The 22,220-nt window shown below is 34.0% G+C and overlaps 1 protein-coding gene across 1 annotated transcript in view; it reads right to left on the reverse strand.

Annotated features, from left to right (window-relative positions):
• acsl2 (acyl-CoA synthetase long chain family member 2) overlaps nt 1–22,220 on the reverse strand; it is a 38,723-nt gene that overhangs the window by 5,495 nt on the left and 11,008 nt on the right. Inside the window, exons 2-14 of the mRNA XM_073819557.1 lie at nt 14,557–14,804; nt 14,211–14,325; nt 12,008–12,072; nt 11,809–11,910; nt 11,266–11,365; nt 11,002–11,180; nt 9,264–9,296; nt 7,221–7,272; nt 4,759–4,832; nt 4,301–4,378; nt 2,482–2,616; nt 2,260–2,394; nt 1,990–2,085 (exon numbers count right to left, since the gene is read on the reverse strand). Coding sequence (XP_073675658.1) covers nt 1,990–2,085; nt 2,260–2,394; nt 2,482–2,616; nt 4,301–4,378; nt 4,759–4,832; nt 7,221–7,272; nt 9,264–9,296; nt 11,002–11,180; nt 11,266–11,365; nt 11,809–11,910; nt 12,008–12,072; nt 14,211–14,325; nt 14,557–14,802 — 1,410 coding nt within the window. The 5' untranslated portion in view covers nt 14,803–14,804. The remainder of the gene's footprint in view (nt 1–1,989; nt 2,086–2,259; nt 2,395–2,481; nt 2,617–4,300; nt 4,379–4,758; nt 4,833–7,220; nt 7,273–9,263; nt 9,297–11,001; nt 11,181–11,265; nt 11,366–11,808; nt 11,911–12,007; nt 12,073–14,210; nt 14,326–14,556; nt 14,805–22,220) is intronic.

Here is a 22,220-nt window from a genome sequence, read left to right on the forward strand (position 1 = left end):
TCATGCACGCCTCAGATTTGATCAATTGTATTTTATATTTTTTGAAAAATATACTTTTGCGAACTAGTCCTAGGTTTTTCACCTGATCGGAACCAAACCAGTGCAGAAAGATTCTCTGGAGAGTGAATATCAATAATTATCAAAAAAACGTTAAACTTTCAACTCACTGTCACAAAGGGACACCAAACATTCAAAAGGGGCAGGGCCACTTTTAGTAAATTGCCTAATCCTGAACACAATGATATATGTTCGGCAAACTCAGAACACTTATGTAAGAGCTCAATCTGAGGTCACAGGACAAATAATGCACTATAAGAAGCAACCATTTGTCATCAACATAAAAATCACTGAGCACGGTCTTGGTCCAAAGTGCCACAAGGGTCTCAATAATACATGGCCACCATTGGCCGATTAAGTTTGAGCACCTATTAGACAAGGTTAACAGAGGCCGATCGGAACGAAGCTCAGTGGGCCTGTTTGACTCACGACCCCAAAGGTCTGAGAGAAATTTTAAAGAAATTAGCTTCTGGGGAGTGTTATCGCAATTTCTAAGGTTATAAACCATTGTACATATGATAGAACTCCTCCTTCCAGACAACTTTGACTGTAGAACCACTGCTGTCAATCAAATTGTTTGTATAAATGCTTGAGAAGATGTAAAAAACTTTATACTCCTAGGTTTTTTGCTCAGTCTGGAAAAAAATTACTGCACTACATTATAATAAAGTTAGAATGGTAACGGATCAGCGATCTCCACTTAAAACTGATCGTGCAGACCAAACCGTAAGTCGTAGTGACTAGAAACTTGGAGGGATGCTAGTACTCACACTCAATCTGAGTGTCACAGGACAAATAATGCACTATAAGAAGCAACCATTTGTCATCAACATAAAAATCACTGAGCATGGTCTTGGTCCAAAGTGCCACAAGGGTCTCATTATCAGCTCATTAGTAGAGACTCCAAGACCTGAAATGGGTGTGTCAAACAAAGGAGAGATGCAAAATGTGCAGTGTTTGTTGGGGGGCCTCCAGGAACATGGTTGGGAACCACTGCTCTAGGTCAATAATTATCAAAAAATGTTTTAATGTACCCTTTGGGAAGCTGTAACAGGGTCGTTTGGAAAAGAGGCCTGTCCAAATTTACCCCAAATCCTATAAAGCCTAAAGGAAAATTCAAAACTTCACGAAACCCGGTGAGCACGTGCGACAGGTGACTCTAAACAAACATGCACATTTTAAGGAGATCCAATCATGTCTGACAAGTGAATATGCTGAAGTTTTTTTTTTTTTTTAAGATTTATTTTTGGCATTTTGCCTTTATTGTGATGGGACAGTTGAGAGCAGACAGGAAGCTAGGTGGGATCGGGAAAGGTCCTTAAGTCGGGATTCGAACTCGGGACACCCGTAAATGCAATGGCGTTATATGTCGGAACACTTGCCCACTAGGCTATTGGCGCTGACCTTGAGTTTTTTTTTTTTTTTTTTTTTTTGAATGAGCCAGGATTTCTAGAGGTGCCAATAATTATAGTCAACATGCATTAGAGAAAACCATTTATTTCATAATGTGAGCTTGCCCCACTTTCAATTGTTTTACCTCAATGAAAGGTTAGAATTTTGTACAGTTTTTGAATAAAAGATCAAAAAGATAAACAATGCAAATTTATTTTCACATCCACCTTTGCTCATATTTACCAAGGTGCCAATATTACTGGAGGGCACTGTATAGTAAAGTGTAACAAATGTGTTCATTTTATTTCTTAAACAAATCTGAAAATGAAAAATAAGTGAAAAGATTAAATTTATTAATAGCAAAGCAATATTTCAGCATATTTTCAGTTTAATGACAAAATTGATTCTTAATAGTTTAATAGAATTTTGGTTTTAGCACTGCATACAAAGCAGTGTAATGTCAGAGACAAGACGTGTGAATTAAAAAAAGCTTTATAAAATGTTGATATGATATTAAATAGTTATTAAGTGAGGACTCACCAGACAACCAAGGGTGGCTCTGAGGAATGACAACACAGTCGGAGAGATCGGAGCAGATGCAGTGAGGATAAATCGCAGGTTTCCACCCAGACTGGCCTACAGGAACAAAGAGAGAGACATGAATGAGAAAACAAACTTTGCTGGATTTTACTCCGCTCACACATCATATCACAAATACAACACATCATGTATCCACAAGGGGGAATTCAACAGCTTTTCATCAGATTTTTCAATAACCGCAGCTTTGGTGATAATATAAAAGAGACGTGCCTGTATCTTATTGAAGATCAGTCGGTCCCACAGGCTGTTGTTCCTCACGACTCCACTGCTCAGCTCGGCCTGTTTCCTCCTGATGGCGTAATGAAGGATGACTCTCCTCAGCGGAGACGTAACCGAGCCCAGAATCTATACGCACAATGACATTCATCACTTCAGAGTGATTCAACACTTGTTATTCTCCATTTGTGTCCAACATTGACATGTAGCACTCACTTTATCATAGATGCGGTTGAGTAATCGAGGGACCACCGGGAAGAAGGTGGGCCTCAGAGTCTTTATGTCATCCATCAACAGAGATATGTCACCCTGGTAAAAACCAACCCTTGCTCCGTGACAAAACATCGACACCTGATAAAGAGAAGAAGAGTACACAATAAAATAGAGAACAAGCATACAGCTGAACTACATACTGTACAAGGACTGTTTTTAGTATTCAGTCAGTATGAAATCTAAGGTAACACTTTATAATAAAGTATAATCTGGGTTAATGCTAATTCCTGGAATAATTATGATTTTTAATGTTTTTGAAAGAAGTTTCTTATGCTCACCAAGGCTGCATTTATTTGATCAAAAATTAAACACATAAAAACTGTAATATTGTGAAATATTATTACAATTTAAAAGAACGGTTTTCTATTTTAATATATTTTAAACTGTAATTTATTGCTGTACATTTTCCACATCATTACTCCAGTCTTTCATGTCACATGATCCTTCAGAAATAATTCTAATATGCCGATTTCTTCTTATCAATATTGAAAGCAGTTGTTCTGCATAATATGTTTGTGATACACTACTGCTTTACTAATTTTGAGGCAAGTAGGATTTTTTTAAAAAGAAGAAATTAATACTTGCACTTATTAAATTAGTCAAAAGCAACAGTAAAGACCTTTATATTCATTTCTATTCATCAAATAATCCTGAAAAAAAGTTTCCACAAACATTAAACAGCAAAAACATATTTGTAACATTGATTATAATAAGAATCCATTATTAATCATTTATTATCAAAAATAATGGATAATTGAGCAGCAAATCAGCATATTAGAATGATTTTTGAAGGAATATGTGACACTGAAGACTGGCGTAATGATGCTGAAAATGTAGCTTTACATCACAGGAATCATTTACATTTTAAAATATTAAAATAGAAAACAGTTGTTTAATATTGCAATATTATTTCACAATATTATGGCTTTTTGATGCATTTTGCATCAATTAAAAATTCTTTATTATTTTTAAGATCTTTATTATTCCAGACTTTTTATGCATTATATTATTCATGTTCGTTCATGCTAAATACATTTTTTGCAATTTTAAAATGTTAAAAATATTTATGTGGATATTTACATTAAAAAGGAATAATTAAAAAATCCTATTTACATAATAAACTTTTTAATAAATGTCAGAACATTAAAACAATTATGAAAGCTAAATTAAAAAAAAAAAAACTTTACAGAAGAAAAAACAAACAAACAAACCAATATTGTCATATCCTTGCATATTTAATCAAATCAAAACCCTTATTCCTATCAAAATTAAAACCCCTTCTACATTATAATACAAGTCATAATGAGTTAATACTATATGTGACCCTGGACCACAAAACCAGTCATAAGGGTCATTTTTTTTATATTTTGAACTGAATTGAAGCTGAATAAATGAGCTTTCTATTGATATATGGTTTGTTAGGATTGAACAATATTTGGCCGACACACAACAATTTAATAATCTAGAATCTGAGGGCGCAAAAATCAAAATATTGAGGAAATTGCCTTTAAAGTTGTCCAAATGAAGTTCTTGTCAATGCATATTACTAATCAAAAATTAAGTTTTGATATAATTATAGTACAACATTTACGAAATATCTTCATGGAACATGATCTTTACTTAATATCCTAAAGATTTTTGGCATAAAAGAAAAATCTTTAATTGTGACCCATCCAATGTATTTTTGGCTATTGCTACAAATATACCCCAGCGACTTAAGAATGGTTTTGTGGTCCAGGGTCACATACTATATTATAGTTACCTGGATCATACGTTCAAACATGTGGGCGAGTGGCAGATAGGAGATGGACACATCCTCTTGACGAATCACAAAGTAGCCCTGACGTGTGAATATAAAATACGACATAAATAAATTAAAATGGCCAATACATGCAGTGACAAAACAAGCTGATAATGGAATTTTCCCATACAGAGTATCAAAAGGAGTTGTTTTAAGGAGCAGTTCATTTTTGAGAAAACAACACAACCTAAAGATAAAAGGTACAAAGAGCTTCATAAACAAGACTTAAAAGAGAAAGAGGTCTCATGGGAAACACAAGGTCTCTATTAAGGAAGAAACAGAAGGAAAAGGAACAGGACAGAAGATAAGATGAAAGCTACGGAGAGATGAAGTTTAGGAGGGGAAATGTCACAAGCTGAAGAAGGATAAGAAAGAAAAGAAAGCAGACATACAGGAAGCTCAAAGCTCTCTGAACTGACCTCAAGGATCTTGATGACAGAGGAGGTGTTGGAGGCGATGTTGCCGTGAGTGATCATGGCTCCTTTAGGTTTACCTACATGAAATGAGAATCACATCTAAACCTCAATATTTCAAATTTGTAGTCACAATATGATATCAACGGGTTTTCATTTCACAGCTTACTGGACACTCTAAAAATGCTGTGGTAATAGAAGAACCATTTTTGATTCCACAACGAACCATTCAGTCAAAGGTTCTTTAAAGAACCATCTCTTTCTTACATTTTTATAATCTGAAGAACCTTCTTTCGCCACAAAGAACCTTTTGTGAAACAGAAAGGTTCTTCAGATGTTAAAGGTTCTTTATGGAACCGTTTAGACAAAAAAAGGTTCTTCTATGGCATCGTGAAGCACCTTTATTTTTAAGAGTGTAGTCACACTTGTGTTCCCAGTCAAAAATGACCAGACTCCCAACTATTTCTTATAAATCTCTCATTATGCTATATTATCACCAAACACTGGATTCAATCTTTTTGTCAACTTGTTTTCTTTCATTTAGGACTGGTTTTGTGTTTCTATTTGCATCTGATTAATCGTAGGCCTCATTTATCCGACAGTAAGTACCTACGTTTTTTGAGTAAAAAAAAAAAAACAAAACAAAACATTTTTTTTATAAATAATTTTTACAATATTAAATAAAAAATCCTAAAAAATTGCACCGTTAATCACAATAGAGTGCTTTAATGTTTAATCAGGAAGTTTGCTTTTAAATGCTTATTTTGTACAGAATTGCAAAAAGTCACACTTGTGGTGTTCCCGGTCAAAAGTGACCAGACTCCAAACTATTTTTTCTAAATCTCTCAGCATGCTATATTATCACTAAATATTGGATTCGTATTTTTTGTCAACTTGTTTTCTTTCATTTAGGACTGGTTTTGTGTTTCTATTTGCATCTGATTAATCGTAGGCCTGATTTATCCGAAAGTAGGCACCTCATTTTTTTGAGTGAAAAAAGCATTTATAAATGTGTTTTACACAATAAGATTTAAAAAAAAATTTGAAAGTTTCTCACACTAGCGTGCTCTAATGTTTAATCAGGAAGTTTGCTTTTAAATGCTTTTATTTTGTACAAAATTGGACAAAGTCACACTGAAAGTGAATGGGGAAGATCACAAAAAACAGAGCCTTTATTTTTTACATAGTCTCAGCCTCAGACGTCACGCCCACGGAACGTTGGCTAAACGTCTGATGCATATGGTACACTTAACTGGAAACACTTCAGGAATGTCGAAGTCGTCCTCTGATTAGTTGAATTTGATCGGATTTCCGGAACACGCGAGTGCCGCGTTTATTTTCAGTCCGCCGGGAAACAAAGCGCAGACTGGTTTACTCGGCGTTTTGCTAAAAGATGCTTATGCAGACGCCGTTGTTGTTAAACACATTTGCGACGTTCGCGAACAAATTACTGACTTACTGCTTGTTCTCCCCCTTCTTCGTTAACTTTCAATGCTGGTTATTTCAATGACTGACTTGTTGCACGCCAGTCGGTTGTTGTGGGGACATTTCTACGCCCCGAAACGTGACGATGAACGAAACGAACTGTGATTGGTTGTTTGACATGTCGGTCAAACGGCCTTATAGGCGGGCCTTGGCCAATGAAAGCTGCCATGAATTCCAGACTTTCAGCCGTCAGTCTGAAGGTCTGGCTACGCAAGACTATTTTTTTTACATAACATTGTTTTTCACTCAAAAACGAGGTACCTACTTTCGTATGAATAAGGTTTACGATTAATCAGATGCAAATAGAAACACAAAACTAATCCTAAATTAAAGAGAACTGGTTGACAAAAAGAGAGATTTAGAAGGAATAGTTTGGAGTCTGGTCATTTTTGACCGGGAACACCACAAGTGTGACTTTTTTCAATTTTGTACAAAATAAGCATTTAAAAGCAAACATCCTGATTAAACATTAAAGCACACTAGTGTAATAAACAGTGCAATTTTTTATACTTTGTTTAATATTGTGAAAATTATTCAGAAAAAAAAAAATTTAATAATCAGATGCAAATAGAAACACAAATCCAGTCCTAAATGAAAGAAAACAAGTTGACAAAAAGATTGAATCCAATATTAGGTGATAATATAGCATAATGAGAGATTTATAAGCAATTGTTCGGAGTCCGGTCATTTTTGACCGGGAACATCAAAGTTGTGACAGGAATCCGAACACAACCTGAGTGTTAATAAATGTTAATTTCCAACCAATTTTAGGTTCATTTTAATCAAGAAATATAGTCACTTTTAAGTAGCAGTTGAGTTAAAATGAAAGGTTGGGTCAACTGCTGGGTTAAAACAACCCAATCGCTGGGTTTGCCCATATTTTACACAGGGTTGCTTTTAACCCAGCATTTCTTAAGAGTGTAATACAATAAACTAAACACAGGTTAAAATGGTTATATATTACAACAGATGCTGGTTGGTACCTGTGGTCCCGCTGGTGAAACACACTACAGCCAGATCCTGAGGTTTAGGAGGCTAAAGCCAATACAAAAACAAACATAAAACAAATTAAATATCTAACAACTCCACCTCTCCAAAGTCAAAGATTAATATAATCAATGTGTCATCAAATTAATGTGTTAACTAATAGTGAAGTGGAGCAATCTCTGCTGTATTTGCGGTCACTAGCTGGGTTTCAACCCAAAATTTGTGAATTTAACTTAAGCACGAAATTTAAATACTGCATAAAACATTTGTGAATAAGCACCCTTTCTATCTAACGAGTAACTTCCTGATAAACTGGCATTAAATATCACTAAGGAAAGTAGAAGCCAATGACTACAATAATTTTCATATACACTACCAGTCAAAAGTTTTTGAACAGTAAGAAGTCTCTTTTGCTCACCAAGTCTGCATTTATTTGATCCAAAGTACAACAAAAACAGTAACATTTTAAATATTTTTGCTATTTAAAATGAGTTTTCTATTTGAATATATTTTTAAATGCAATTTATTCCTGTAATTTCAAAGCTTTTTTGCATCATTACTCCAGTCTTCAGTGTCAAATGAGCCTTCAGAAATCATCCTGTTTTGCTGATCAAGAAATCTTTTTATTATTATTATAAATATTTAAAACACTTAGTAACATGTAACTTTTTTGTGAAAGAAATGACAGAAATTAAAACTGTTATTTAACAATGATGCTTTAAATTTATTTCACATTTTTAGTGATGATAAAGACAATTATAATGTTACAAAATATTTATATTTCAGATAAATGCTATTCTTTTGAACTTTACATTCAAAGAAACCTAAAACGTTTTACTCCGCTGTTTCCAATCATAATAGTAATAGTAGTAGCAGCAAATCAGCATATTAGAATGATTTCTGAAGGATCATGTGATTGAAGCAATGATGCTGAAAATTCAGCTTTGAAATCACAGGAATAAATGAAATTTTAAAATATATTCAAATAGAAAAGTATTATTTTAAATAGTAAAAAAAAAATTTAAACTTTACTGTTTTTGCTGTACTTTGGATCAAATGAATGCAGGCTTGGTGACCAGAAGAGACTTCTTTAAAAACATTAAAAATCAACCAGTAGCGTATAAAAAATGACTTGTGCCTCAAAGCGAGCAGACGAAACACAATAAACGCTTTTAGGTCACTGCTTTCGGTGGTGGATGTCTGCTATTTAAGAACGCAGTCATGCAAAACTGTAAAGAAACCTGTATAACTGTAACCTGTATACTTTGGCAACAGACATTTCTCAGGCATTGCAAAAAGACAATAGGCAAACAACATTTGAGATGCTGTACAACAAGATCAGTCCACTGGTTAGTCAGGTTATGCCATACTATCACACAAATGAGCAATTCTTTTTTCTTTTTTTTTTTTTAGAAATGTAGTGTTTTCATCACTCATTTCTGATGAGATACTTCAAAATGTGCATAAACACAGGGTGATGGAAACACAGCTACTGAGTTGGCTGGTTCAGTGTTTGCAGTAAGCTGGCCCTGCATTGCATACCATCAGAAACCCTCCACCTCCCCAGCACCACTTGTCTAAATGTGCTACAGGGGATGTTATGTACATCTATTTGTGCAGCAGCAGCACAAATCTTATGGTCTGTTCACACAGAATGCTTTTTTGCAATTCATTGCACTGCTTTCTCATTGTTTTTTTTGTTTTTTTTTAAACATGCAATTGATGGATGTGTTTGAGTTATTCTTGTGATTTGTGTCTTTTGCAGCATTTTTGCAGTCGTTCATGGTCAATTTAAAAAAATCCATCACTCAACCCTACTTTTTCATATGGTTGCACTGTCTCTCATTTTTTTAACGCAAAAACACATTCTATGTGAAGCATATCTGTGTGTACTAGAAGTAGCACATCTTCATACTTAATAATAACAGCAGCAGAGTGCATAGCAGATTAAGCCAGCTAAGAATAAATACATCAACACTGTCATATCCATCAACACGTTAAAGTTGTCAAGAGGAAAAAAAGAAACAAGGAGCTCTTACCACAGGTGGCTTTAAATTTTCTCTTCCCAGATCCTGCAATGCATATAAACAGATTTAGATTAACCACAGAACTACTGCCTTTAGAAGCAAACCTATTTCGTTGAAACTAGTATTAATAACAATACTAAGTATTATTTCAGCATTTCTGTTTCAAAATTGAATGTTAAATTCAATGCGTTACATTTTGTAATTATTTGTGAAGTTGACTCACAGTTTCTGAGTGAAAATAGTTTCAAAGTAAATCCTACAGCATTTTCAGTGTGGTCATGTCTGTATAACCAGTAAATAGAGACCGTAAAGGCTATACAGTATGGAAAAACTGGATTTTCTTCTTCATTTGAAATATTAGGGTCAATATGCCATGCAAACTAATGTAATGTTCACAACTTAAAGCTCAAAAGTCATAAAAATGGTGTCCATGTTTACCATCCAATATCTAGTGAACATTTAGTCCACCCTGATTAATGCCAGTGTGAACAACACCAATACACAGATGTTAATCAATCACTATAATGTATCTATTATTATAGATTATAATAGTTGTAAAAGCCTGTTTAACTGTAAGGGTCAGAGAGACGATGGGAATTGGTCATGAAAGTAAATTACTACAAAAATGCTATAAAACTGTAGTAAATTCATTATTAAAATCACAAGTTGTGTTTGTTAACGTTAGTTAATGCACTGTGAACTAACGTGAACAATGAACTGTATTTTAACTAACATTAACAAAGATTAATAAATAGTGTAATAAATGCATTGTTCATTGTTCGTTTATATTATTTAAAGTAGAAGTTCACTTCCAGAACAAAAATGTACAGATATTACTCACCCTCTTGTCACCCAAGATTTTCATGTCTTTCTTTCTTCAGTCGTAAAGAAATTATGTTTTTGAGGAAAACATTTCAGGATTTCTCTCCATATAATGGACTTCAATGGCGCCCCCGAGTTTGAACTTTCAAAATACAGTTTAAATGCAGCTTCAAATGGCTGTAAACAATCCCAGCCAAGGAAGAAAAATCTTATCTAGCGAAAAAAAAAAAACAATTTATATACTTTTTAACCTCAAATGCTCCTCTTGTCTAGCTCTGCGTAAACTCTGTGTATTCCAGTTAGGGTGTGTTGAAAAACTCCCATCTCATTTTCTCCTCCAACTTCAAAATCATCCTACGTTGCTGTTTTAACTGTTTTTGTAAAGGGCATTTGATCTTCTTTAAACGCTCACTTTGTAAACACTGGGTTGGTACTTCTGCAGCGATGTAGGACGATCTTAAAGTTGGAGGGAAAAAATGAGATGGGAGTTTCCCTAACTGCCTTGAAGTTCACGCAGAGCTAGACAAGATGAGCATTTGAGGTTAAAAAGTATATAAATTGTAATTATTTTTTAGAAAATAGCCAATCGTTTCACTAGATAAGACCCTTCTTCCTCAGCTGGTATCATTTAGAGCCCTTTAAAGCTGCATTTTGGAAGTTCAAACTCGCGGGCACCATAGAAGTACACTATATGGAGAGAAATCCTGACAGGTTTTTCTTAAAAAACAATTTCTTTATGATTAAGGAAAGGAAGACCATCAACATCTTGGATGACAAGGGGGTGAGTAAATCATCTGTAATTTTTTGTTCTGGAAGTGAACTTCTCCTTTAATACATTAACTAATGTTAACAAATGACACCTTACTGTAAAATGTTACTTTTAATTTAATATTTGTGTTATTGAAGTTGCATTAATACCATTCCTGACCATAATCTGTGAGAGCTTTACTATCTCCACACCACACTTCCTCCCTCTCTCCACCAGGGCGGCGCTGAAGGGGTTAAAGAGCACCAGACAGGAGAGAGTGGGAGTCACTCCCTTCTCCTTATTCTTCAACAGAGCTTCTGCCTTATCCTCCTTATCACAGATGACCATAGAGATCTCCGCTAGAGAGAGATCCGAGACAGCCATCAAGATTAAAATGCAAACGATAACATCACAACTTTGTTTCAAGACGTTTTTATTACTCACCCAGGTTAAGGATGTGAACCATGGCCTCTAATCCAAGGGTATCATACAGAGGCACCAGAGCCATGGAGAATGTGTAACAGGCCAGCTCTGCAATGACCCACTGCAGCCAGCAGGGGGAGACAAAAACGGCAACATATTAGAAACATTCAATTCTAATGCACTGCAGGAAATCTGTTAGCATTCCCATTCTTCTCAATGGAAGTTGTTTAACTGGTCAGCATTTGAAATGTGACTGCTCACAAGCATTTAGTGAATTAACCGATTTGTGAAAATAAAAGTATTAGACCACTAGTAAAAATGATTCTACCTTGCTTTTTATTTGCTGAGATATTTCATTACAAATCAGCATAATTTAAGCAAAACGTTTAACTGAAAAATGCAGAAAAAATGCGTTTAGTTATATTTTTGAATTATCCAAAGATCTTTGCTTCAAGAAAATCGTACCCTTTGGTATTCTTTGGCTATTTTAATAGTGAAAACTGTACTGTACTGAAGAATTGTTCAGAATAAGATTAGGAAATTAAAAATCAATCTGTGATATACCTCTGGTCTGTTTTGGGCAAAGATGCCCACATACTGCTGTGGGTTTGGTTTGCAACCCTTCGCCAGCAAACCAGATCCCAACACCTGTGCCCTTTCTGCAACCTGTAGCAAACACATTGCCATTAAAATCACTCTTTTAATGAATTATTACATGGTTATTATACAGTAATAGATGTGTTATAACATGCACTGCTCTCACCTCAGTGTAAGAGATCCACTGATAGGGCTCTCTGGGTTTTCTGAAGCCGAGACACGGACCATTACCTGCACAACATAAATAATACTATTAGTTACTACACAGCTCTCTGAAATATGATTCTGATTGCTTAGTCGTGAAATGCTGTGGTCAAATACATATTTTATAATTATGACCAGCTACTGAACTGTATAACTGACTGATGTTGTTCTATGTGCTTTACAGTCTGATCACCTCATCTGAGTTTATTAATGGCTTTCCATATTCTTTTGAAGAGCTGCTTGTAGCTGAATTGAATGCGTTCATAATTGATGGACTCTACACAGTTATTGAACTGAAGTGAATCAAACTGAACTGCCTGGAGTTGAATAGTGATACTATTGTGATATTATAGCTGCAGTACAGAAGATTTGCCTCCTATCTGATGAAGTTTGCATCACTGTTTCTGTTATTTTTCTGTGTATTACTGTGAAGCTTCCCTTAAACAGTCTGTATTATATAAAGTGCTATATAAATAAAGATGATTTAATGACTAGCTAGATTGTAAGTGTATGGAAGCCCATCTCCGCCACTGAATAAAACTAAAAAAGGTACTTGCGACTTTTTCATCTCACAATTCTGACTTTTTCTCACAATTGTGAGTTTACATTTCACAATTCTGACTTTTTTTCTCAGAATTGTGTGATACAAACTCACAATTCTGACATTTTTCTCAGAATTAAGATATAAACTTGTAATTCTGAGAAATAAAAAGTAACAAAAATGTGAGATTTTTTCTCAGAATAGCAATTTTATATCTCACAATTCTGACTTTTTTTTCTCAGAGTTGAGATACAAACTTGTAATTCTGAGAAATAAAGTAAAAAATGCAAGATTTTTCTCAGAATAGCATGTTTATATCTCGCAATTGTGGCTTTTTTTAGAATTTTGAGATGTTCTATATAACATGCATGACTTTACAACATGCAGTTGCGAGTTGTCACAGTTTTGAGAAACAAAGTCGCAATTCTGAGAACAGTCAAAATTGGACTTTATAACTCACAATTGCGGGTTTATATCACAATTCTGAGAAAAAGTTATTTGCATGAAAAAAAGCCTGAATTGCAAACTCACGATTGTGTGAAAAAAGTCAGAATTTCTCGTTTTTATCTCACAATTCTCTCTTTATAACTCGCAATTGCGAGTTTATATCAGAGTTCTGAGAAAAAAAGTCAGAATTGCAAAAAACAAACTCGCATTTGCGAGAAAAAGTCAGAATTGCAAGTTTTTTTTATCTCACAATTCTGACTTTATAACTCGCAAGAGCAAGTTTATATCACAATTCTCAGAAAAAAAATCAACTGCATGAAAAAAAAAAACCTTAATTGCAAGATACAAACATTTGTAAGAAAAAAGTCAGAATCGCGAGTTTTTATCTCACAATTCTGACTTTATAATTCGCAACTGCAAGTTTATATCACAATTCTCAGAAAAACAGTCAATTGCGTGAAAAAAAACTGAGCTGCAAGATAAAAACTCACATTTGTGGGGGGAAAAAAGTCAGAACAACAAGTTTTTAACTCACAATTCTGATTCTATAACTTGCAGTTGCGAGAAAAAAAATTCACAATTCTGATTTGCGTGAGAAAACTCAATTGCAAGAAAAAGTCAGAATTGCGAAAAACTCGCATTTGCGAGAAAAAGTCAGAATTGCGAGTTTTTAGTCTCACAATTCTGACTTTACAACTCACTTTATAGCTTCTGAATTTAAAAATCTGAATTATGAGTTTGTTTCATGAAATTCTGAGAAAAAAACAACTGCTAGATAAAAAGTCGTAATGTCATTTTTTGTTATTTTTTTATTTTAGTGGCGGAAATGGACTTCCATATAAATGACCTCTTACTATGGTATATCTGCCGTTTTAAAATTATTAATCTTTATTTTTGTCTCATCACAAATGCTTTTTATGTTCCATGCATCCAAGCACAAAAAAACTACTTCACAAGCAATCGAACTATTGCACAGACCATTCACTGAAGAAAGCTACATGTGATAAAAGCATTATCGATCTGAGAAAGCTTTGCAGAGCACTGCAGTAAATAAAAAAAGAAAGAAAAACTGAGGAGCCACTGAATTCATCAGGGTTCAACGGATGAAATAGTCACTCAAAATGTTTTTTCTGTATACAAATGGTTTTCAAGCCTTTTAGAGATAAATCACACAGACCCGCTATCCGCAGTCCTCTCTGGAACATGTCGTACACTGTCTTTGTGTCGTCATAGTAAAACTCCAGCAGATTGTCATCCTGCAGTAAAGCTGAGCGTCTACAGCTCTGATCTCCCTGCAAATGGACACAGACATTAGTATGTGTTATTAGACTAGTATTTATTTTTTTTTTTTTTTAAAGCTCCTGCACTGTGAAAAAAATAAATCATTCAAAAATATTTTTAAATAAGTTTTTTATAGCACAGTCCAGTTACACGCAGCACCATTTTTTCACCTAATATTTATATTTTGTTAGATAGTAGTTTTGTTAGATAACATTTTTAGTTAGCAGCAATAACACAGTTACCTGTACAGGTATGGACTGTGCCTGTAGGTCACATGGAGGCTGGATTGGTCGAGGTCTGGTCACCAACCAATAGGTTGTGAGAGAGGCTAGCGCTCCTAAGCCTATGATAGAGGACGGAGAGAGGGAGAGAGAGGACAGAGAGAAGGACGAGGGCAAAGATGGAAGGAGCATCTTCAGATTGTCCATTTCAGACTTCCCGTCTCCTCCAGTGAAACGCAGGGAACGTATCCACTCCTGAAACTGCATAGCTGTGTGAGAGACAGATTTTCTGCCATTAACATCATAAGAGTCAAATACTTCCCCCACAGAATTGCGGCCTCTCACACCACATGAACCACAATTACATGAAAACGGACAAGTGTTATAAGAGACATATTTCAAGGTATCTTTAATCCTAATCCACAAACCTGATACTATGGAAGACTATAAAGTTAGTAAAGTCAGAAATCTGAGATATAAACTCGCAATTTTGAGAAAAAAAAAAAGTCAGAATTCCAAGATATACACTCCCAATTCTGAGAAATAAAGTCAGAATTCCAAGATATAAACACAATTCTGAGAAATAATGTCAGAATCCTGGGATATAAACACATTTCTAAGAAATAAAGTCAGAATTCCTAATTATATAAACTCAATTCTGAGAAATAAAGTCAGAATTCCGAGAAATAAACTCAATTCTGAGAAATAAAGTCAGAATCCTGGGATATAAAGACATTTCTGAGAAATAAAGTCAGAATTCTGAGATATAAACTCAATTCTGAGAAATAATGTCAGAATCCTGGGATATAAACACATTTCTGAGATATAAACTCACAATTCTGAGAAATAAAGTCAGAATCATGGGATATAAACATAATTCTGAGATATAAAGTCAGAATTCCGAGATATAAACATAATTCTGAGATATAAACTCACAATTCCGAGATATAAACTCACAATTCTGAAAAATAAAGTCAGAATTCCGAGATATAAGCTCAATTCTGAGAAATAAATGTCAGAATCCTGGGATATAAACACATTTCTAAGAAATAAAGTCAGAATTCTGAGATATAAACATAATTCTGAGATATAAACTCGCAATTCTGAGAAATAAAGTCAGAATTCCGCGATATAAACTCAATTCTGAGAAATAATGTCAGAATCCTGGGATATAAACACGTTTCTAAGAAATAAAGTCAGAATTCTGGAATATAAACTCGCAATTCTGAGAAATGAAGTCAGAACTGCATGATATAAACTTGCAAATGCGAGATTAAAACTTGCAATTTTGTGAACATATCAGTCCTTTTTTTTCTCCCCAGAACTGGACTTTATAAACTTGCAATTGCGAGTTATATCTTACAATACTGATAAAAAAAAAGTCAAAATTCCGAAATATAAACTCAATTCTGAGAAATAAAGTCAGAATTCCGAGATATAAACTCAGTTCTGAGAAATAAAAGTCAGAATTCTGGAATAAACACACAAATCTGAGAAATAAAGTCAGAATTCCAAGATATAAACGTGCAATTCTGAGAAATAAAGTCAGAATTCTGGAATATAAACACAACTCTGAGAAATAAAGTCAGAATTCCAAGATATAAACGTGCAATTCTGAGAAAGAAAGTCAGAATTCCAAGATATAAACGTGCAATTCTGAGAAAGAAAGTCAGAATTCCAAGATATAAACGTGCAATTCTGAGAAATAAAGTCAGAATTCTGGAATATAAAGACAACTCTGAGAAATAAAGTCAGAATTCCAAGATATAAACGTGCAATTCTGAGAAAGAAAGTCAGAATTCCAAGATATAAACGTGCAATTCTGAGAAATAAAGTCAGAATTCTGGAATATAAAGACAACTCTGAGAAATAAAGTCAGAATTCCAAGATATAAACGTGCAATTCTGAGAAAGAAAGTCAGAATTCCAAGATATAAACGTGCAATTCTGAGAAATAAAGTCAGAATTCTGGAATATAAACACAACTCTGAGAAATAAAGTCAGAATTCCAAGATATAAACGTGCAATTCTGAGAAATAAAGTCAGAATTCCAAGATATAAACGTGCAATTCTGAGAAAGAAAGTCAGAATTCCAAGATATAAACGTGCAATTCTGAGAAATAAAGTCAGAATTCTGGAATATAAAGACAACTCTGAGAATTAAAGTCAGAATTCCAAGATATAAACTCACAATTCTGAGAAATAAAGTCAGAATCATGGGATATAAACATAATTCTGAGATATAAAGTCAGAATTCCGAGATATAAACATAATTCTGAGATATAAACTCACAATTCCGAGATATAAACTCACAATTCTGAAAAATAAAGTCAGAATTCCGAGATATAAACTCAATTCTGAGAAATAAATGTCAGAATCCTGGGATATAAACACATTTCTAAGAAATAAAGTCAGAATTCTGAGATATAAACATAATTCTGAGATATAAACTCGCAATTCTGAGAAATAAAGTCAGAATTCCGCGATATAAACTCAATTCTGAGAAATAATGTCAGAATCCTGGGATATAAACACGTTTCTAAGAAATAAAGTCAGAATTCTGGAATATAAACAATTCTGAGAAATAAAGTCAGAATTCCAAGATATAAACGTGCAATTCCGAGAAATAAAGTCAGAATTCCGAAATATAAACTCGCAATTCTGAGAAATGAAGTCAGAACTGCATGATATAAACTTGCAAATGCGAGATTAAAACTTGCAATTTTGTGAACATATCAGTCCTTTTTTTTCTCCCCAGAACTGGACTTTATAAACTTGCAATTGCGAGTTATATCTTACAATACTGATAAAAAAAAAGTCAAAATTCCGAAATATAAACTCAATTCTGAGAAATAAAGTCAGAATTCCGAGATATAAACTCAGTTCTGAGAAATAAAAGTCAGAATTCTGGAATATAAACACAAATCTGAGAAATAAAGTCAGAATTCCAAGATATAAACGTGCAATTCTGAGAAATAAAGTCAAAATTCTGGAATATAAACACAACTCTGAGAAATAAAGTCAGAATTCCAAGATATAAACGTGCAATTCTGAGAAAGAAAGTCAGAATTCCAAGATATAAACGTGCAATTCTGAGAAAGAAAGTCAGAATTCCAAGATATAAACGTGCAATTCTGAGAAATAAAGTCAGAATTCTGGAATATAAAGACAACTCTGAGAAATAAAGTCAGAATTCCAAGATATAAACGTGCAATTCTGAGAAAGAAAGTCAGAATTCCAAGATATAAACGTGCAATTCTGAGAAATAAAGTCAGAATTCTGGAATATAAAGACAACTCTGAGAAATAAAGTCAGAATTCCAAGATATAAACGTGCAATTCTGAGAAAGAAAGTCAGAATTCCAAGATATAAACGTGCAATTCTGAGAAATAAAGTCAGAATTCTGGAATATAAAGACAACTCTGAGAATTAAAGTCAGAATTCCAAGATATAAACGTGCAATTCTGAGAAAGAAAGTCGGAATTCCAAGATATAAACGTGCAATTCTGAGAAATAAAGTCAGAATTCTGGAATATAAACACAACTCTGAGAAATAAAGTCAGAATTCCAAGATATAAACGTGCAATTCTGAGAAATAAAGTCAGAATTCCAAGATATAAACGTGCAATTCTGAGAAAGAAAGTCAGAATTCCAAGATATAAACGTGCAATTCTGAGAAATAAAGTCAGAATTCCAAGATATAAACGTGCAATTCTGAGAAAGAAAGTCAGAATTCCAAGATATAAACGTGCAATTCTGAGAAAGAAAGTCAGAATTCCAAGATATAAACGTGCAATTCTGAGAAATAAAGTCAGAATTCTGGAATATAAAGACAATTCTGAGAAATAAAGTCAGAATTCCAAGATATAAACGTGCAATTCTGAGAAAGAAAGTCAGAATTCCAAGATATAAACGTGCAATTCTGAGAAATAAAGTCAGAATTCTGGAATATAAAGACAACTCTGAGAAATAAAGTCAGAATTCCAAGATATAAACGTGCAATTCTGAGAAAGAAAGTCAGAATTCCAAGATATAAACGTGCAATTCTGAGAAATAAAGTCAGAATTCTGGAATATAAAGACAACTCTGAGAATTAAAGTCAGAATTCCAAGATATAAACGTGCAATTCTGAGAAAGAAAGTCGGAATTCCAAGATATAAACGTGCAATTCTGAGAAATAAAGTCAGAATTCTGGAATATAAACACAACTCTGAGAAATAAAGTCAGAATTCCAAGATATAAACGTGCAATTCTGAGAAATAAAGTCAGAATTCCAAGATATAAACGTGCAATTCTGAGAAAGAAAGTCAGAATTCCAAGATATAAACGTGCAATTCTGAGAAATAAAGTCAGAATTCCAAGATATAAACGTGCAATTCTGAGAAAGAAAGTCAGAATTCCAAGATATAAACGTGCAATTCTGAGAAAGAAAGTCAGAATTCCAAGATATAAACGTGCAATTCTGAGAAATAAAGTCAGAATTCTGGAATATAAAGACAATTCTGAGAAATAAAGTCAGAATTCCAAGATATAAACGTGCAATTCTGAGAAATAAACTCACAATTCCAAAATATAAACTCGCAATTCTGAGAAATAAAGTCAGAATTTCTGAGATATAAACTCGCAATTCTAAGAAATAAAGTCAGAATTTCTGAGATATAAACTCGCAATTCTAAGAAATAAAGTCAGAACTGCATGATATAAACTCACAATTGCAAGATTAAAACTTGCAATTTTGTGAACATATCAGTCCTTTTTTCTCCCCAGAACTGGACTTGCAATTCCGAGTTATATCTCACAATTCTGAGAAAAAAAATTTCAGAATTGTGAGAAAAAAAGAATTATAAGTTTATATCCCAAAATTCTGACTTTATATCTAGCAGTTCTGACATAACTTGCAATTGCAAGTTTACATCTCGCTATTCTGACCTTTTTTCTCAGAACTGTGATACATAAACGCACAATTGCAAGTAAATAAAGTCAGAATTGTGAGATTAAAATGTCGCAATTACTTTTTTTTTTTAATTCAGTGGTGGAAACAGGCTTCCAAATGATACAAAGTAGCACTCCTGGCACCAAAAAAAACTACCATTTTCTATTCTGTTTGCTGCTAGTGGCACATAAATGATACATCTCACCTTTAACCATAGACAAAGAACATCATAACACTTGCATTCCATTTATTGATGTCAAATATAGCACTTTTCACAAACTGGCCTTTTGTTAATAGCAGCTCTCTAATAACTACTATTAAAGCTGTTAGAAATGTTCCATTTTTTTCTCTATGATTTCAAAGATAATAAAAGGTTGTTAACCACAACAGTCAAACACAAGCCCTGACACGCTGTACAAGTCCTAATTCTATTTGTATTTATTTTTTATTTTTTGGGGGGAAGATGGGAGAAGATTCCCCACTTAAGAACAATGTGAATTTACTTATAATATTAGATTTAGATTTAGCATGTGCAAGATGATGATGCATCAGCCAATGTCTGTTATTCTAGGAAATAAACAAACATTTGCCAATTCAGTTGTTATAGAACGTAATGCACAATCACTCGAAGAGGCTACTGGGGTAAATTGGCCTCAAATCTGGGACAAGAAAGTTCTGAATAATCCTGAATAAACTTACAGAATTTATACTGAATTGTTGCCTTGCAAAAGTATTCATACCCCTTCATTTTTTTCAATGTTCATGTTTTGTTATGTTGCAGCCTTATGTTAAACTGCTTTAAATTATTTGTTTTCCCACATCAGTCTACACCATAATGACAAAGCAAAAACAGATTTTTAACATATTTGCAAAATTAAATGATTCAATTGCATAAGTATTCACACCCTTATCTGGGACAGTTGAAATTTAGCTCAGGAGCCTTATATTGCTTGTAGATGTTACTAGACTTTGAGTGAAGTTAACCTGTGGCAAATTCAATTAAATGATTATGATTTGGAAAGGCACACATGATAATAAAAGGTCTAACAGCTGAAAATGCAAATGAGAGCAAAAACCAAGCCTACAGGTCAAACAAAACTCAGGATTGCTTCAAGACACAGAACTGGGGAAGAGTTCAATTTTTAGTACATTTACAAAGATTACATCTAATCTGTTAAAATACTGAATAATAACCCCATCAATTACAATAAGCAGTCATTTAAAAAAAAATAACAACACTAGTAACAACATGCATCTTACCCCAAGGGTTATCTTTTTACCTCAAACTAAAAATTTGAATTTATTTGACTCTCAAAATGTTGTTGATATCCAGATGAAAGGCCAAAATGAAAAACAGCAAAGCCATTCATAAAAAGTGTTGAGTTTTTGGGCAGTCTATGGTCAACAGAAAAATAATATTATATAAATAACAATCAGAGTCTGAAAAAGGGCCAACAAAATTAACAAAAATGCCTCATAAATTCAAGACAAAGGGGCGAAAAAGCCCCTGCACAATTAAATAATGTGTTATGGCTACCATGAATAAAATTAAATGTGAAAATCAAAGAAAATAAAGAGTCAATTTGCGAAATTACATTTCAATTCGCTCATAATAAGTAGATTATAAAATCGCCCTCATAAATGTAAAAAAAATGCCCCTGGAAATCAATTACAGGGGGCAAAGATTGCCCCTTAATGGAAAAGTTAATTTCTGACCTTGATATATCAAAAATTGCTATTAAATTTCACACCTAAATACAAAGAAATACCAAATAAAGTGTTGAATTTAACAATACATATTTAAAGTTTTAAGACTGAAATAGTATGGTACTGTAAAATGTTCTTTAATAATTGTTTTATTCAAAAATATTTTTTTACAGTGTACGCTACTACATGATATCGAATACCTACACAAGCTATAAATGCGCATAAAGCAAAAAGAAATGTTAAGACTCAATACAAAGCAGAGCAGTTAACATGGTAAAATTACAGTATCCACGACCTTAAGTGACCTACTGCTATTAAAAAAAAGTGGCGACTCCAATATGACAAAAGATGATAATAATCATCATCACAAAAACCCACCGGGAATTATAGTCCACTATTCTAACTCTGTGCTGAAATGATCTGGTGCATTAAAGCTGAATTACATTAATGTGCAGTGACTCTAAATTACTAGCCGCTCTCATTGATTTCTTGCAAAGAGGTCTGAGAACAAAACCTGAATGAAAAGCACTCAGCCCTAAGAGAAGCCAACTAATGTTTCGGGCCCCATTTGAATGCCAGGAGGAAGTAATGATGATTGGCCGACACAGAACAGGCGCTCGGGTAACTCTCGGCCATTCTCGAGCGGGCAGGACACACACGGAGCCAAAACAAAAACACAGCACAGGTGTGAAAGCGTTTCAGGACACACGAAGGGCGGATGACGGATGACGAGAGGTGTGCTTTCTCGATGACAGGCTGCAAATGAATTTTAATGGCATCTTGCAGCAGATGATGACACTGCTGAAGCGAGTACAGTCGCACTGATTTGGTGGTGAGATGGGGTGACTGGGAGGCCCCAGTGTGAACGCGTTTGCCAATGAGACGATCTGTAACGACCACATGAGACGACCCAAACACGCTCACTTCCCTCAATTCACAGCCTCTCAGAACGCTCCCTCTCTCCCCCTCTCTCTTCTCTAACCTCTCACCCACTTCCTCCCCCCATTAAAGAACAGGAGGATAAAGGATGATGTCATCACCCCTCG

The sequence above is a fragment of the Garra rufa genome, chromosome 15 (genome assembly GCF_049309525.1).
Source record: "Garra rufa chromosome 15, GarRuf1.0, whole genome shotgun sequence".
NCBI classification, from domain to species: domain Eukaryota; kingdom Metazoa; phylum Chordata; class Actinopteri; order Cypriniformes; family Cyprinidae; genus Garra; species Garra rufa.